Genomic DNA, 15,721 nt, shown 5'->3' on the forward strand with positions numbered 1-15,721 from the left:
CCTGTCTTGGGTGCTGCCCAAGGAGGGGCCCATCACCTGTGCATGACAGCGGTGTCCCCCCCATCCTCACCCTTCCCCATTACCCATCCCTTCCTCTGCATCCCCCTCCTCCCCTCCACTTTTCCCCTTCCTCCTCAATCTCTTCCACTCCATCTCCTCTTCCTCCCCGTTCCCCCTTCATCCTCTCCTTCTCCTTCCCTTCCCTCCACTCCTCTTCCCATGCTTCCCAAACCCTTCCTTTTCTTCTTTTCCTTCCCTTTTCCTCAACCCGTTCCTCTTCCTATCCTCCTCTTCTTTCCCCCTTTCTCTCCATCCCCTTCCCCTCATCCTTCTCCTCCTCCCCCTTTCTCTTTTCCCCTCTCCCTCCTCTTCTTTCCCTCTTCCTCCCTTCCCTTTCCTCCCCTTTCCTTCTTTTTCCCCTTCCCTTTCCTCCTCTCTTCCTCCTCCCCTTCTCCCCGTTCTCCCCATCTTCCCCAAGTCCTTCCTGCTCCCCTCCCCCCTCCTCCCTTTTCCCCTTTCATCTCTATCCCCTTTCTCTCCTCCCCTCTTTCCCGTTGGCTGCACCCACGGCCTTGACCCGTCCCCGCGGCCGTCCCCGTGTCCCCAGGGCCGTCCCCACGGCCGAACAAACAGCGGACGGCCCCGTCCAGCCCCCGCCCGCCCCCCGCCGCTCCCCGCGGGGCCGCCCCGAGGGCTGAGCGACACGCCGCGGACGGGACCCGGCTGCCCCCGCGCGGCGGCGGCGGGACGTGCGGTGCGGAGCGGAGCGGAGTGGTGCGGTGCGGTGCGGAGCGGAGCGGTGCGGTGCGGCGCCGCGGGGCTGCGGCTGTGCGGTCCCCAGCGGTGTGCTGCCGGCGCGGGGCTCCCACCTACGGGCATCCCATCGCTCTGCGTGCACCCTCCGCTCCAGCTCCGTAGTGCCCCGCCGAGGCCTCGCCCCTCCTGCCGTTGGATGGCAGCCGGGGCACGGCACCCTCCCCGCGAGCACTGTCACCCCACAGAGCCGGCCGCGACCCCACGGAACGGTCCCACACCCACGGCCGGGCAGGGCACGGGGGCGCGGGGCCGGGGCGCGGGGCTGCGGTGACATTTCCCAGGCGCCGCGGGCAGGGAGCGGGGCCAGCGCGGCCGTCAGCGCCGTGCCCCGTCCCTTGGGGGGCACGCAGCACACTGCACCCTTTGTTGGGGACGGGGATCCGTCCCCGCGGCCCTCCCTCCGCCCCCGCCCGGGCCCGGCACCCGGCGGCAGATCGGGATAAAGGGAGGGCGGCAGCCGCGGCCCCGTTCCAAGGCAGCAGCGGGGACGGGAGGCGGAGGTGAGGCTGCGAGCGGTGGCTCTGGGGGGCTTCCACACCGCGCCGGGTGCTGCCGTGGGGATGGAGGCACCGGGCTGAGCCGAGCAGCACGGCGGCGCCGGGCGATAAGAACCCGCTGTGCTACCATAGCCACCGCCGTGCCATCAGCGGCAGCTTTTTGCACGGTGTCCGGGCCCGTGGGGACCTCTGCGATGGGCGGCCCTGATGGGATGATCTGGACGGCACATGCTGGGGCGGTGGGGGAGGACCTGGTACCGTACAGCAGGGACAGTGACACGGGATTAGCTGGCACGGCCGGAGCGGGCCTAATCCTGGCAGGAATGTGCAGGGGCTGTGAGGGGAGTGGGTCCCTGTGCTGGGGCAGTGCTCGTCAGCCGCGGGGTGAGGGACTGAGTGGGGGCTGCGCTGAGCCCATTGGGGTCCCGATGTGCCGCATCCTTGTCACGGAGCCAGGGGAGCCAGCCCAGCTCAGCGGAAGATGGCTCCGGGGCAGCGGTGCCCCCTGTCCTTGCTACGTGCCAAAGGCACGGCTCGCATCGCGGCGTGTCCCATCCCCACTGCAGCCTCCCCACCGCTGAGGACCCGCAGCTTCAGGCCGCACAAGTCCCCACCCCGGGCCCCATGTGCCCCCGCCGGGCAGGGGCTGCCGCTGGTGGTCCCTGTGCTGCCAGCAGGGCTGAGCAATGGTGGCTGTTCCCGGGAGGCCCCCTCACACTGCACAGACAAAGCGCATCGCTGGGGTCTGCCCGGGGACCGGAGACAAAACTGTGCTGAGGAGCAGCGGGGCGGAAAATCGATGCATTCCCGCATTCCTGGGGACGGGAGGAGAGATCCAGGGACGCTCCATCCCATCCCGTGACCCCACCACGGGCCCACCCGTCCCCGTCACGCGGGAGCCGGCGCAGAGCGGGGGGGCAGCGGCAACGTGGCACCCCCCCCTCTGGGCCTGCCCGGCCCTGGCAGCTCTGGCGCTGTTTTTCCGGGACACGGCCGCGGCCCTGAGACGCCTGATGGCTTCTGCAGGTGGGGCCGCTGCTGGCGGGGCCCGCCGAGCTGCTGGCACCGGCTGCGGGCTGCCACCGCACCACGTCCTGCAGCTGGAGGCAGGGGACAACCCCCGGCCTGGGACCGGCACGGGGATGCCCGGGGGATGGATGTGCGTCGCCACCGCCACAGCTGGTGATGGGGACGCCGTGCTGAGCGCGGCCAGGCCCTGCCTCTCGTCCCGCAGCGCCTCGGGCAAAGTCTTGCAACGCAGCAACCCGTGACGCAGCGTCCTCGTCCTCATGGAGCGCGGCCAGCACCCACCCGCTGCCAGCGGGACGAGAGCGGGGTGGCCCTGGCAGCGTCCCTCCACGGCCCCCCCTGCACAGCCGCTGCCGGCACCTCTCGGCACTTGCTATTCTTGGCAGCAGCGGCTGGAAAATGGGAGGCAGCGCAGGAATTTTGTTTGCTGCAGCCTGGGCCCGCGCCAGACATCTGGGCTGCAGCTGAGCGCGGTCCCCCCCCGCACCCCCCCGGGCCCTCGAGCCCGCAGCTGCCCCTGGGTGTGCCCAGCGGGTGGCACCGGGGTGGCACGGCCGTGGCACGGCGGGCGTTCGGGGCGGTGGCGCTGGGTGCGGCGGCACGTGGAGGGAGGTGGAAGGCACGGCAGCTGTGCGTGTGTCAGACGGCCGCGTGGGCAGAGCGTGCGTGCATCGGTGCACACACACAATGCGTGTGAGGGCACGGCGTGCGTTGGTGAGCAACGAGGGCTGCATCTGTGCTCTGTGCGCCGGTGCAAGGCGTGCGTGTGGCAGCGGGTGCGGTGCGTGTGCATTTGCACGTTGTGTACAGGTGTGTGCATCCATTTGCACTTGTTTACTTACGGGTGTGCACGTGCACTTGCCTGCACTGTGCGGCCCCTGCCCAAGCCTGCCTTTGCACGTGCGTGTTTGCGTTTGCACGGGTGCACTCGCGCACTTGCGTGTGCGAGCGTGCGGTCACGCTTGTACACGTGTGCGTGCGCTCGCAGGTGTGTCTGCAGGTGCTCGCAGGTGGCCGCGTGCCTGCGCGTGTTTGCACGTGTCTGCACGCTCGTGTCCCCCCGGGCCGCCCCCCGCCGCCCAGCCCCGCCCCGCCCCGCCGGGGCCGCCCCGCCGCCCTCCCGCGCTGCCGCGGGGCGGGGCGGGGCCGTGCGGGACCGGGCCGAGCCGCGCCGAGCCCAGGTGGGTGCCGCGGGACGGGGTGCGGGACGCGAGGCGGCAGCGGAGGCTCCGCGGGACGGCGGGGGGCACCGAGCGCGGCGGGGCCGGGGATCGCCCTTCCCGATGTCGGCGGGGCCGCCGCTCGGCCCGGCCCGCAGCGGGCGCGGTGCGCGGCATGCAGCCCGTGCGGCGTTCACCCAGCGCGGGGCAGGGCGCTGCGTGCGGGGCGTAGCGATGGGGATGAAGGAAGGCTTAACGGCGGAGAACGCGGCGGATTCCGTCCTCGCGCCCCCGATGGCACACGGCGAGCCGTCCCCTCCGTGCCCGATGCGGGGCAGCGCTGCCAGCCCGAAGCGGGGCCGCGGGCGGGGGGCCGTAACCGGAGCTGACGTCCCCCCGCGCTCTGCCTGCAGCCCGGGGGCCGCGATCCAGCCCCGGCCATGAGCCGCCCGCCGCTCCTGCTGCTGCTCCTGCTGCTGCCCGCCGCCCGCTGCCCCGCACCTGCCGCCACCCCGCGCCTCCGGCTGTCCTTCCCGGGTGAGTGTGCGGCGGGGCGGGCGGGGGGAATGCGCGCTGCAGGTGCAACTCCGTGCCGCGGCTCCGTGGCTCTCGGCGCCGGGCGCCGAGCGGGGCACCGTCCCGCTGCCCTCGGCCGTGGGTACGGGGTCCCGGCCCGCAGCCGCCACAAAGAGCCGTTTGTTCCCACCGCGAGGGATTAGCTCGGCAGGGCAGAGAAAAGGCTCTTTCTCCCCCCGGCCGCCCGCTGAGCGAGATGGATGGTGGCATGGTGGGCCGCTGCGGGGGCGGCCGGGCCGGGAGAGCCGGTGGGACGGGTCTGGGGGAGGGGATGGGACGGTGGGGGGTTGCGGTCCCTGCCCAAGCACCTCGGGGTCGGTCACGCACGGCGCTGGGGCTCGGCTCTCAGCCCTCGCTGCACCGAGGAATGGGGTCCGGGCTCCCAGGAATGGGGTCGGGGGCATCGGGATGGGAGCGCGCCCTGGGGATCCGTCCGTGGCGGGGCTGTGTTGGGCAGGGCTGAGCAGAGTGGCCCGGCCCTGCAGAGCTGCGGGCCCGCCACGGGCTGCGACTCTTCCAGCTGGAGCGCTCGTGCTGCTACGAGGCCCTGCTGCTGGATGAGGAGCGCGGCCGCCTCTTCGTGGGCGCCAAGAACCACCTGCTGTCACTGAGCCTGGACAACATCAGCCAGCGGGACAGGAAGGTAAAGGAGGCGGGTAGAGGTGGGGGTGGCATCCCGTGGTGTGATGTTTGGGTTTGGTGCCCCTGGCTGGGAGTGGGGGATGCCACCTTTCCTTCCCATCCACAGATCTACTGGCCGGCTCTGGTGGAGTGGAGGGAGGAGTGCAATTGGGCCGGCAAGGACATCACAGTGCGTGCAGGATGGGGCGGGCGGGCAGGGTGGGGGCTGCAGAGAGGGCTCGGTACCACCCTGCACCACCAGGCCGAGTGCATGAACTTCGTGAAGATCCTGCACGCCTACAACCGGACCCACCTGTACGCCTGCGGCACCGGCGCCTTCCACCCCACCTGCGCCTTTGTGGAGGTGGGCCAGCACACCGAGGTGAGATGTGGGGTGCCATGGTGCAGCGCGGTGTGACACGGCACTGCCGGCACTGACCCCACTCTCCCAGGACCACATCTTCAAGCTGGATGCGCGGCGCGCTGAGGATGGCAAAGGGAAGAGCCCCTACGACCCCCGGCACGCAGCCGCCTCCGTTCTCGTGGGTAGGAGGGCAGCAAGGGCATTCCCGGGGCTCTGGTAGGGGTTGACAGATTGGCTCCCGATGACCCTTGCCTTGGTACCCACCAGGTGAGGAGCTCTACTCAGGAGTGGCCACCGATCTGATGGGGCGCGACTTCACCATCTTCCGCAGCATGGGCTCCCGCCCGTCTGTCCGCACGGAGCAGCACGACTCCCGCTGGCTCAACGGTCAGTGCCGGGGGGTGTCTGCGCCCGGCGGGTCCCCGTGGGTGCCCACAGGCTCTGAATGTGCCACCCATCCATTCCCAGAGCCCAAGTTCGTGGATGTTTTTTGGGTGCCGGAGAGCGAGAACCCCGACGATGACAAAATCTACTTCTTCTTCCGCGAGATGGCGGTGGAGCGGCAGCAGGGATTGGGCAAGGCCAGCATCAGTCGCATCGGCCAGATCTGCAGGGTGGGTGCGGGCAGCCGCAGCGGGGCCATGGGGCCGTGGTGCCACCCCTCAGCGGCCGCCCCTCGCCCCACAGAACGACGTGGGTGGGCAGCGCAGCCTGGTGAACAAGTGGACGACGTTCCTCAAGGCGCGCCTGGTGTGCGCCGTGCCCGGCACCGATGGCGCCGACACGCACTTTGATGAGCTCCGTGAGTGCCCACTGGGATGGCTGGGTGGTGCCCGGAGGGACTGCACTGATGCTTCCCCTGCCCACAGGTGACGTCTTCCTGCTGCAGACGAGGGACAAGCGCAACCCCTTGGTCTATGCCACCTTCTCCACCTCCAGGTAACGGCCGTCGTGCACTCTGTGTGTGCCACGTGCTGATCCTCATGCCCCATTTCTCTCCCCAGCTCCATCTTCCAGGGCTCGGCCGTCTGTGTCTACACCATGGCCGACATCCGCCGGGCGTTCCTGGGCCCCTTTGCGCACAAGGAGGGCCCCAACTACCAGTGGGTGCCTTACCAGGCACGCGTGCCGTACCCCCGCCCGGGCATGGTACGTGGTGTGGCTTGGGCTGCTGGGGGATATAGAAACCCTGCTGATCCAGCTCTGCCTCCCGCAGTGCCCCAGCAGAACCTTCGGCACCTTCAGCTCCACCAAGGACTTCCCGGATGAGGTGATCCAGTTTGCCCGGCACCACCCACTGATGTACAACCCGGTGCTGCCCCATGGCCAGCGGCCCCTCTTCCTGCAAGCTGGCGTGCCCCACACCTTCACCCGCATCGCCGTCGACCGCGTGGCTGCCGCCGATGGCCACTACGACGTCCTCTTCATTGGCACAGGCACGTGGCACCCTCGCTCAGGGGCTGAGGGCTGGAGCTATCCCTAGGCCCCCCACTCACCATCCTCCCTGCAGATGTGGGCACTGTGCTGAAGGTGGTCTCGGCACCACAGCAGAGCTGGCACGGCATGGAGCCGCTGCTGCTGGAGGAGCTGCAGGTCTTCCAGGTGGGTCCCTGTGCTGGGGGCTGCACACCTCCTGTGCCCCGTCTATAACTGCTGCCCTTGCTCTCCTGCAGGACGCGTCCCCCATCACCAGCCTGCAGCTCTCCTCCAAGCGGGTAAGGAGGAAGGGGCTGAGCCCTGCCGGACTCACGGGCCCCATCGCAGGGGTGCTGAGCCTCCTCTCCCTGCAGCAACAGCTCTACGCCGGCTCAGCCACCGCCGTGGCCCAGCTGCCTCTGCACCGCTGCGGCGCCTATGGCAAGGCGTGCGCCGAGTGCTGCCTGGCACGGGACCCGTACTGCGCCTGGGACGGCACCGCCTGCACCCGCTTCGTGCCCAGCACCAAGAGGTACGTCGTGCTGGGACCCCGCACCCCGGGGACGAGGGCGCGCCGTGCAGCTCAGCCCACGCCTCTCCGCAGGCGCTCCCGCCGGCAGGACGTCCGCAACGGGGATCCCAACCTGCTGTGCTCCGAAGGTGCGTGGGGCAGTGGGGCGCGGATGCCGCGCCCGCAGCGGGGCGACGACGGACGCGGGGTCTCGTCCCGCAGAGCCATCTCAGGGCCGCGTGCCCCAGCGGCAGCTGTACGGGGTGGAGGGCAGCAGCGCTTTCCTGGAGTGCGTGCCCCGCTCGCTGCGCGCCCGCGTCTCGTGGACGTACCAGCGCGGTCCCGACGCTCCCCAGAGCGAGGTAGGGGCCGCGCAGCGGGGCGGGGGATCGCTCCCATCCCCGTACCCTGACCGCCTACCCGGCCGCAGGTGCAGCCGGACGAGCGGGTGGTGCGGACGGAGCGGGGGCTGCTCCTGCGCAGCGTGCAGCGGCACGACGCCGGGCTCTACGTGTGCCGGGCCACCGAGCAGGGCTTCACGCAGCCCGTGCTGCGCCTGGCGCTGGGCGTCCTCGGCGCCGCCGCCGCCCCCGGGGGCCGCGCTCCCTGGTACCGGGACTTCCTGCAGCTGCTCGAGCGGCCCGAGGCGGCCTGCGGGCGGTTGCGGCCCCCCCCTCCCGCCCCGGCCGGGCCCCCCGCGCGGCGGCGGGGCGGGACGGAGTCGGAGCGCGGTGCGGAGTCGCGGGCCGCCCGACGCCGCCGTACCCGGGGCGGGCCGAGAGCCGAGCGCGGGCCCCGCAGCGCCTCTGCCCGGTGAAGCCCCCCCGGGGCTGCGCGCAGCGGGCCGGGAGCGGCCCCCCCGGTTCGGCTGGAGGCGCGGGGCGGGGGGGCGGTGTATTTATTGACGGCTGGGAATGGTGGGGGGCGGCCCCGCACAGCGAAGGGGTCCCGGGGCTCGGGCGGGGGTGGGCTCGGGTGGGAGGGGGCCGTCCCCCTGGGGCTGTACTGATGGAGCTCAATAAAACAGAGGAGGCAGCACGGGGCCCGGCCCAGCGGTGTGTGCCCAGCCCGGAGCGTTCCCCCCCCCCCCCCCCTCATCCTGTATGATGCCGGGCGCTTCTCCCCGCCCCTCAGCTACACTTTCGTTTCCTGCAAAACCGAAACCCGAGCTCAGCAGTTCCCCGGCTCAGCTCAGCCCTGGCGATGACGCCAGCCCAGCCCCGCACCCAGCCCGGGTCCTGGCGCTGCGGGCACAGCACTGGGCCCCCCACAATGGCATCATCACCCCCAGCTGGCACAGGGACCGGGTTCCGCCCTCTGTCCCATTGCTGCCCCCCCCCTTACTGGACCGCGGGGGATTCCACAGGAACTGTTTCTTTGCCCCAAGGCAATAGCATCCCAGAGCGGGGGACATCCGCTGTCTCCCTGCTCCCTGGTGTTCAGACGCCCCCGTCCCACCCCACACCCCCAGCAGCACGAGAATGTTTCACAGGTTTTATTCCCAGGGGGATGAGGCAGGGCTGCAGGCTGGGGGTTAGGGTAGCTCAGGCTGGCACAAACCATCGGGGCCGAGGTCCCCCACCACCCCGTAGCCGCAGCAGCAGGTAGATGGTGCTGCGGGGCTGCACGCCATAGTGCTCCAGCTTGTGGTGGTTCTCCAGCTCCTTGGTCTCATAGGTCAGACGCTGCTGCTCCACAGACAGACCCTGCCGTGCACAGATCTGCTGCTTCAGCTGCCGCACGGTGTCGGTGGGCCGTACGGTGTAGACTGTGGTCTTGTTGTTGCTGTCCTTCACCAGGACATCCATCTCCTGGGGCTCCGTGTGCAGCAGCAGCAACGTGATGTCGTAGAAGAGGCCGTGGGTGGCCAGGCTGTCCCCATCCTGCAGCACACTGGGGCAGTTGCTGGAGTTCTGCTGCAGGGCCAGGCGCTGCTGGTAGCGAGGGATGCCCCACTCCTTCTCTATCTCTCCCTTCAGCTCCCAGACTTTGGTGCTGGGTCTGATCTTCCTGCTCAGGCTGATGCCATGCAGCTGCTTCACTTGCACCATCACAGATCGGGCAGGCTGTGGGGACACATGGTAGGTGGGTTATAGCCATAGGGGAATGGGCGGGACCACGGTGCTGCTGTGTGGGCAGCCCTACCTGCACATTCCAGGAGCAGGCAGTATTGATGCAGGGCAGTGACCAACGGCTCCGGGCAGCCTCCTGGGCCACCAAGTCCCAGCTCTTGTCTTGGCCCAGGATGCCAGTGGGGTCAGCAGGATCCAGGATGACAGGCCTGCAGACAAAGAGAGGGCCCTGCCATCAGGGCACAGCCCCGGGAGCAGAGCAGTAGGATGAGGACACGCTCCTTACCGGGGCTGGCACAGCTGCTTCTTCAGGTAGGCACCGATCTGCTCATCCTGCAGGGAATAGTACTTCTCCCAGTAAATACAGATGTCCTGGTGCCGGCCAAGCAGCTCCAGCACAGTGCAGAAGCCCTCGGCCATGCTGAAGTCCTCCCTGTCTGAGCCTTCCTCCCAGGCATAGATGGTTAGCAGCTCCAGTGCATACTTGGGGGGCAGCTTAGCGTTGGGGTACCGAGGCTTCAGCACCTGGGGGGCACACAAATGGGCAGCTGGTGGGGCAGGGTGCCCTGAGGTGCCTGTGAGGGCACAGAGCAGCCAAGTAACCCCCACTCACCTGCTTGTACCAGTGCTTGACCAGGCGCAGCAGGTCCTTCAGCTTAGCGGGGCGCCACTTCACAAAGTTCTTCTGCAGTTCTGTGAAGCTGGGGGAGAAATCGCCGGGGCCACAGCGCGTGGCCAACAGCTTCACATAGACCTCGGGGTTCGGGCGGGTATCCTCAATCACCTGCCCTGTAGGGTGAGAGGCACCTCGAGCCCCATCCTTCACCCCACAGCCCAGCATATGCCCCCCACCCTGAGCCCCCCATCCCACCCCATGCCCTGTCCTACCCAGCACATCGTAGGCAGGCAGGATGTCGACGTCGATGGACTCGCCGGAGGTGTTGGAGGAGAGGGTGAGGCTGAGGGAGCGCGGTCTGTCCCGACTGTCCTTGTAGCACGGAGTGCCAATTTTGATATTGGACGACGCCGGTGGGCACTCATAGAGCCGCCTCTCGATGATGGTGAGGATGTGGCGCCGCTGCTCCTCCTGCTCCTGGTAGCTGGAGAAGCAGTTGACGAAGAGCACCACGTCGGCATCCGAGTTGTTGCGCAGCGCCGTGCCCTTCCCCGCCGAGCCGCCCTGCGGGGACACGGCACCGGCTCAGCCCCCAGCCCCCGACGCCCACCCCGAGGTGTAGGGCGGCGGGGGGCTGCGGGCACCTTGACGGTCTTGAGGACTCTGATGCCCTCGAAGCAGCGCTCCTTGAGGAAGTCGCAGATGTCCTTCACCGTCTGCTTCACCGCCGCGCTGAATTCCGGGCTGGGCTGCAGGTGGGCGGCCACCCATCCGTCCAGCTGGCTCTGGCTCACGTTCTCCAGCCCCATCGCCAACCTCACGCTCAACTCCCTACCGCTTCACTGCGCTCCGACGCCGCCCGCGCAGCTTTAAACCCTGCGGCCTCCGCCCCCAGCCGGGTGGTCCCGCCCCTCGGCCCCTCCCCTTTCTCGCCCTCCCCCGCTATTTCCCCATGGCACCCCGGGGAGCTCCTCGCGCTGCCGCCGCTTTGGGGACGATGGTCCCCATCTCCCAGGACTCCGAGATGCGGTCACCCCGCAGCCGGCACGGGGCACCGAACGTGTCCCCGCAGCCCCGCTGGGACCGCCGGGACGGTGACTCGGCGGCCGCCCTTTCGGTTTCGGTTCTGGAGCCGGTTTCGGTTCTGCGTCAGTTTCGGTTCTGATGCCGAGAGCGGCCGCTGGAAACGAAAGTGCGGGGAATGGGCGGGGAAAAGCAACAGCGACATCGACGGGTGGGGGGTGCGGGAAGGGGACAGGGATGGGGATAGGAATGGGGAAAGGGATGGGGAAAGGGATGGGGACAGAGATGGGACAGGGATGGAGACAGAGACGGGACAGGGATGGGGACAAAAGTGTAACAAGGATGGGGATAGGGACAAAAATGGGGACAGGGATGGAGACAACAATGGGATGGGAACATGAACGAAAATGAAACAGATGGAGACAGAATAGAAATTGAGATAGGGACAGAAATGGGATAGGGACAGGAATGGGGACAGAAGTGGAATGGTTGGGGACAGAGCTGAGAAATAGGGGTACAGAGATGGGGCATGGATGGAGCTGGGGATGGGGTAGGGGTGGGATGGAGTTGGGGACACAGCTGGACATGGGGATGGGTACATGGGTGGGACAGGGGTGGGGCAGGGATGAGGCACTGTGGGATGAGGACAGAAATGGGCAGGAATAGGATGGAGCTGGGCACAGAGTGCAGACAGGAATGGGGACAGAGACAGAACAGGGACAGTGCCAGAGCTGGGGGTAAATGTGGGTACAACAGGGATGGGGCAGGGATGAGTCATTGAAGGGGACAGGAATGGAGTTAGAGATGGGACAAGGATGGGAACGAGGATGGGGACAGGAAGGAGGACTTGGCAGGAGGACTCATGCCATCAAGACAGAGCTGCCTTGTGCCCAGCTAAGAACATTGTCTACCAACAGCACATATGTACAGCGGAGTATTTAATGCCTGGGGCTGCCTCACTGGGAGCTGCCCCCTCGTTTTTATTTTTTTAACCAAAAGTAGGATAACAGGAGAGGCAAAGGGTGCCATCGCACTCTGTGCCATGCCAGCTATCTGCTATGGCCCCTGGCTGCCCAAACGTGGCACAGTCCACAGGGCCGACCTCGGTGCTCTGTGCCTCCCAGGGCCATCCTGGCACCGCCGTGTGCTGGGGGAGCAGCAGCAGGCACCTGGGAACGTGGTCGTGGTGGAGACTTCCTAAGCCTCAAAGGCAGGAGGTAATGATAAAGTGATGGGAGGGTGCCTCCTGCTGGGGCGGGTGCCCATCCTCGCAGCCCTTCCCTTTCTCCGGCAGTGCTTGGCGAGGCCAGGGTTGCCCCTGTGCGTCCCGGGGATGGGGCGATCCATACGGGGCTGCTCCGTGGGGCGGCTCAGCGGCGCTGGGCGCTGGCATTGAGGTGAGCCCAGAGCTGCCTGCTGGCCGCCCGCAGCTGGCGCATGGCGTCCTCCTGGCTTTCCAGCCACTGGGCCAGCGCCTGCACCGACTGGCTCTGCAGCACTGTGGAGAGCATGGAGCGTGGTGAGGACCGGCTGTCGGCTGCCCTCAGACACTGCCACCTCCCACCACCCTGCCCACAGCCACGTACCGCTCAGGTAGATGGCCAGCGTGGCCAGGACCAGGCTGGCCAGAGCCAGGAAGCCCAGCAGGGCGAGGAAGAAGGGGTGCCCGGGGCAGGGGCAGGTGGTGGGAGGCGGCACGGGGCGCAGCGTGGGCAGGTGTGGGGGACTGCAGGGCTCACGGTGCAGCCGGGTGCTGGATGGAGTCGGGCCATTTCCTGCAGTGGCAGGGAGAAGGGGGTCAGCGCCTGCCCTCAGCCCCCTGTTCCACAGCCCCTCGCCCTGTTCTTGTCACCTTCTGTGCCCTTGTGCCCAGCCGAGGCCCAATGCAGGTCACTAATGGATGCCACGGGGTGCAGGCTGATGGCTCCGGGGTCCATTCCATCGGAGTCAGCGGGCTCTGCTGGCACGGTGCCCTCTGCTCTTCCCACACCGTCTGTGGGGAGCAAGGAAAGGGGTGAATGCATCTCAGGTACCCCTGAGGTGACCGGAGGCCCCCAGCCACAATGACCACTTCCAGGAGCAATGCCTGCCCTGGTGTCAACCTAGTGCACAGGACTGCTGCTTGCAAAGTGGGGCCAGACCAGTGCTGGCCATCCCCCAGCCGCCACTCGCTGTCATCAAAGCAGTTAGCAGGAGCCTTGTGGCTGCACTCCCAGAGCCTTGTTAGTGCAGCTGGCAGTCACACAGGGTGGGAAAGTGCTCCTGCCCCAGAATATCTGGGACCACCTCGAGCCTGTGGGTGCAAGCAGCCCCTGGCTGTCACCTGTGGTAGCAGTATCCACGGCACTGCGCTGGAGAGCTCGGGGTGCACAGAGGGAGGAGTGGGTCCCATGCTGGCCCAGAGGCTGCCCTGTGCTGCGGTGCTATATGCCCAGAGGATGGGGAGAGCAGCATGCAGGGCTCCAGCCTGCTCAGTTTCAGGAAGCAGCTAGGGCAGAGCGAGGGGATGTTTTCATGGCGTTTGCACGGTTGTGAACAGTGGGCAGGGCTGATGGCCTTGTGCCCGCACCCAGGGTCAGGCTGGTGCTGTGCTGGGGCCACAGGGCTCCAAGAGGCCAGTGTGCACCAGGTCAGCACCCTTTAGGGTTAGGGGCTCCCAGGCCCTCCAATGCACCCTGCAGGCATTGTGGGCCAAACCCCTCACTGCAGGCTGCCCCCACCGCCTGCCCCTCTGCAGCCTGCTATGCTGTGCCAGCTGCTGTCCCCTCCGTCCCGCAGCGCTCCGCACCCCTTCCCTCCCTGGGCTGGCATCCCTGTGGGGTGGGCAGCATTTGGCCATTGCCATTGAGCAGCCCCAGTGGCACAGCTGCCCCTGGTGCCAGGGACCCACACCCCTTGCTGCTGCCAGCCTACCTTCTGCAGCCTCCCTGGGCATGTCCCCGGCCCCGCTCCCCTGGGCAGCCAGGCAATCTGGGGCCCCCAGGAACTGGGCACTGGGCTCCTGGTGCGCCAACTGCTCAGCTTAAAATAGGACAGGATGAAATGTGTTTGGGGGGATAAAAATAGCCATGGAGAGGGGGGCCCAGCAGCCGCAGGCAGCATGGTGCCAACGTGGCGGAGGGAGGGCAGAGCTCAGGGTCCTTCATGCACCCTTCCATGGGCACGGGGCACAGCTGAGATAGGGAAACTGAGGCAGGGATCTGTTCCCTCCTAAGCCATAGCAGAGGTTCCTTGTGTACCTGACCTCAAACCTCCCCCCAGCTTTGCCCATGAGGACCATGTAGCTGCAGCAGGATGGTTTATTTAAATTAATGAGACGGGACAAACCGGTGCTGGCACAGCAGCCCCCAGCTCTGCTCACCAGCCCCAGCTGCTGCGCCGTGGGCAGGTGTCAGGGGTCTGGGGGCTGTGGTGCCCATAGAGGCCATGGGTGGGCGCGGGGCAGGCGGCGGGGCTCTGCAGCTCCGGCTGCATGCAGTCCTGGCCAGCCCAGCCGTGGTAGCAGTGGCAGCGGAAGGGTGCCCAGGAGCCCACACCCAGGTGCAGCAGGATGCTCAGCTCCTGGGGCTGCCGCCGCACACAGCGCCCATGACCGTGGCACTGCTCCAAGCTGCACGCTCGTGCAGCTGCTGTCACATTGGCCACGTATGGCCCCAAGGTGGACACGAGGTAGTGGCGAAGGCTGCTGCAGCTCTCCTGGGGGGGAGGCAGCCATGAGGAGCGGCCGTGCGGGGCAACCCGAGGCACCTGCTGAGCCTGTCAGTGTCCGGCTCTGGTGGCCACACTCACAGCCGACTGGGAGTACGACATGTCGCCCCACAGCACCAGTCCGGCCGTCCCCAGTGCCGCACTCTCCCCGATGGTGTGCTCCAGGTCAGCCTGCAAGGACAGGGGGCCGTGTGGCCGGGTGGACACGCCAGGACACCAAGCACCATCCCCCGGCCTTACCGGCTCCAGGAAGCGGGGTGAGCGGCGGTAGGAGAGCCGTGAGTAGGCCATGACGGGCAGGCGGCCGGCGGCCAGGCGCAGGGCCTCACACAGCCGGTGGTGCACATAGCGACGGCGCAGGCCGGGCGGCAGCAGCGGCGGCAGGTAGATGCTGGGGTAGAGTGCGGCCGAGGCGGCCCACAGCCAGCTCAGGCGGTCGTTGCGCCGCACTTCGGCCGGCTGGCAGCGCCCTGTGTAGTTGTCCACCTTGGCCCAGTTGCTATTGAAGCAGTCGGGGAAGCGGTAGAAGCCCCAGAGTCCCGCCGGGCGCAGGCTGCGACCCAGCAGCAGCGTCTGCTCCATCAGCGCCCGCGCTGCCTGCTCAAAGGCCCGCCGGGCCTGCCGCCGCCCCCAGCCCCGCTTCTGTGCCCATCGCTGCGAGGCCAGCTGGTAGATGCGCTTCGGCCCCCAGTTCTGGGCCCACAGCGGCCGCCACTCCTCCCAGTCCACCACAGCCAGGCCGCTGAACGTGGGGCGCAGATGCAGCCGCACGTCGCCCGCAACCTGTGCCAGGTGGGCCTGGAGCGGTGCCCGCTGCGGGATGCCCCCGTTGTGCGGGACACCCTGCGGGGAGATGTAGGGGTACAGCCCAAACTTGTTCTTGTAGAAGATGGTGATGTTCTGCCCTGCAAAGCGGCCACCCTGGTTCTCCACGATGCCGTAGTCGGCCAGGGGCAGCCCTATGCCGAAGCGGCGCTGGCAGCGGCCACTGGGGATGTTCCAGAGCACGGTGAAGGGCTGCCCGCCTGCCAGGGCTGTGGGCACAGAGCTCTCCCCACCGGCGGTCCCCAGCACCAACCAGGCCCACAGCGCCAGCACCGGCCCCATGCCCAGGGGCACTGCCTGTGGGGAGAGAGCAGTGGGTGGGCACCCAAAATCCCGCAGAGCCCAGAGCCGCGTCCTGCCCGGTGCCTCAGTGACCCTCCTCCCAGCCCGGCTCTGAGCAGGGGCACTGTGGCCACTTTGTCCCCATTTGGTGGCAGGGTTGAGCCCCAGGCCCGTCACACACGGGTAAGGGGAGGAGGGCTGCGTG

The 15,721-nt window shown here is 68.0% G+C and overlaps 4 protein-coding genes across 6 annotated transcripts; 1 reads left to right on the forward strand and 3 right to left on the reverse strand.

Annotated features, from left to right (window-relative positions):
• The first annotated feature begins 3,479 nt into the window (after positions 1-3,479).
• Positions 3,480-8,059, forward strand: SEMA3B (semaphorin 3B). The gene is made up of 18 exons (XM_031611696.2): positions 3,480-3,523; positions 3,916-4,039; positions 4,564-4,721; positions 4,827-4,889; positions 4,962-5,081; positions 5,152-5,245; positions 5,331-5,450; positions 5,532-5,677; positions 5,751-5,865; positions 5,933-6,002; positions 6,068-6,212; positions 6,280-6,499; positions 6,574-6,665; positions 6,737-6,778; positions 6,854-7,011; positions 7,084-7,139; positions 7,213-7,352; positions 7,421-8,059. The coding sequence occupies exons 2-18, from the start codon at positions 3,943-3,945 to the stop codon at positions 7,805-7,807; spliced, it is 2,223 nt and encodes a 740-aa protein (XP_031467556.2). The 5' UTR covers positions 3,480-3,523; positions 3,916-3,942; the 3' UTR covers positions 7,808-8,059.
• A 411-nt stretch (positions 8,060-8,470) lies between these two features.
• On the reverse strand, positions 8,471-10,800 carry LOC116241048 (2'-5'-oligoadenylate synthase 1-like). The gene is made up of 6 exons (XM_031611655.2): positions 10,323-10,800; positions 9,951-10,242; positions 9,676-9,851; positions 9,349-9,587; positions 9,136-9,271; positions 8,471-9,056 (listed from the first exon to the last, which is right to left on the reverse strand). Exons 1-6 carry the CDS (start codon positions 10,485-10,487, stop codon positions 8,535-8,537), a joined length of 1,530 nt encoding a protein of 509 aa, XP_031467515.2. The 5' UTR covers positions 10,488-10,800; the 3' UTR covers positions 8,471-8,534.
• Positions 10,801-11,661: 861 nt separating this feature from the next.
• On the reverse strand, positions 11,662-13,709 carry LSMEM2 (leucine rich single-pass membrane protein 2). Of its 2 annotated transcripts, XM_090148024.1 has the most exons (4): positions 13,615-13,709; positions 12,554-12,694; positions 12,288-12,476; positions 11,662-12,199 (listed from the first exon to the last, which is right to left on the reverse strand). In XM_090148024.1, the coding sequence occupies exons 1-4, from the start codon at positions 13,634-13,636 to the stop codon at positions 12,072-12,074; spliced, it is 480 nt and encodes a 159-aa protein (XP_090004150.1). In that variant the 5' UTR covers positions 13,637-13,709; the 3' UTR covers positions 11,662-12,071. The 2 variants fall into 2 exon arrangements, with proteins under 2 accessions (XP_090004150.1, XP_031467519.2); XM_031611659.2 differs by lacking the exon at positions 13,615-13,709 and having other exon boundaries at positions 12,554-12,725.
• Positions 13,710-14,036: 327 nt separating this feature from the next.
• HYAL3 (hyaluronidase 3) lies at positions 14,037-15,663 on the reverse strand. Of its 2 annotated transcripts, XM_031611657.2 has the most exons (3): positions 14,650-15,645; positions 14,491-14,580; positions 14,037-14,397 (listed from the first exon to the last, which is right to left on the reverse strand). In XM_031611657.2, the coding sequence occupies exons 1-3, from the start codon at positions 15,514-15,516 to the stop codon at positions 14,059-14,061; spliced, it is 1,296 nt and encodes a 431-aa protein (XP_031467517.2). In that variant the 5' UTR covers positions 15,517-15,645; the 3' UTR covers positions 14,037-14,058. The 2 variants fall into 2 exon arrangements, with proteins under 2 accessions (XP_031467517.2, XP_031467516.2); XM_031611656.2 differs by having other exon boundaries at positions 14,041-14,397; positions 14,491-15,663.
• Between the last annotated feature and the right edge of the window lie 58 nt (positions 15,664-15,721).

The sequence above is a fragment of the Phasianus colchicus genome, chromosome 11, assembly GCF_987193195.1.
Source record: "Phasianus colchicus chromosome 11, bPhaCol1.hap1.1, whole genome shotgun sequence".
Taxonomy (NCBI): Eukaryota; Metazoa; Chordata; class Aves; order Galliformes; family Phasianidae; genus Phasianus; species Phasianus colchicus.

What these genes read in the sequence shown, in the direction of transcription:
- SEMA3B (XM_031611696.2), top strand. Translation starts at nt 3,943, where the DNA reads ATGAGCCGCCCGCCGCTCCTGCTGCTGCTCCTGCTGCTGCCCGCCGCC. An exon ending in AGGTGGGCCAGCACACCGAG is followed by an intron (nt 5,082 to 5,151) that starts GTGAGATGTGGG and finishes CCACTCTCCCAG; the next exon opens with GACCACATCTTCAAGCTGGA. An exon ending in CGTACCCCCGCCCGGGCATG is followed by an intron (nt 6,213 to 6,279) that starts GTACGTGGTGTG and finishes TGCCTCCCGCAG; the next exon opens with TGCCCCAGCAGAACCTTCGG.
- LSMEM2 (XM_031611659.2), bottom strand. Translation starts at nt 12,725, where the DNA reads ATGCATTCACCCCTTTCCTTGCTCCCCACAGACGGTGTGGGAAGAGCA. An exon ending in TGGGCACAAGGGCACAGAAG is followed by an intron (nt 12,477 to 12,553) that starts GTGACAAGAACA and finishes CTGCCACTGCAG; the next exon opens with GAAATGGCCCGACTCCATCC. An exon ending in GCTGGCCATCTACCTGAGCG is followed by an intron (nt 12,200 to 12,287) that starts GTACGTGGCTGT and finishes TGCTCTCCACAG; the next exon opens with TGCTGCAGAGCCAGTCGGTG.
- HYAL3 (XM_031611656.2), bottom strand. Translation starts at nt 15,516, where the DNA reads ATGGGGCCGGTGCTGGCGCTGTGGGCCTGGTTGGTGCTGGGGACCGCC. An exon ending in TGTCGTACTCCCAGTCGGCT is followed by an intron (nt 14,398 to 14,490) that starts GTGAGTGTGGCC and finishes CCTCCCCCCCAG; the next exon opens with GAGAGCTGCAGCAGCCTTCG.
- LOC116241048 (XM_031611655.2), bottom strand. Translation starts at nt 10,487, where the DNA reads ATGGGGCTGGAGAACGTGAGCCAGAGCCAGCTGGACGGATGGGTGGCC. An exon ending in GAGTCCTCAAGACCGTCAAG is followed by an intron (nt 10,243 to 10,322) that starts GTGCCCGCAGCC and finishes GTGTCCCCGCAG; the next exon opens with GGCGGCTCGGCGGGGAAGGG. An exon ending in AAGCAGCTGTGCCAGCCCCG is followed by an intron (nt 9,272 to 9,348) that starts GTAAGGAGCGTG and finishes CTTTGTCTGCAG; the next exon opens with GCCTGTCATCCTGGATCCTG.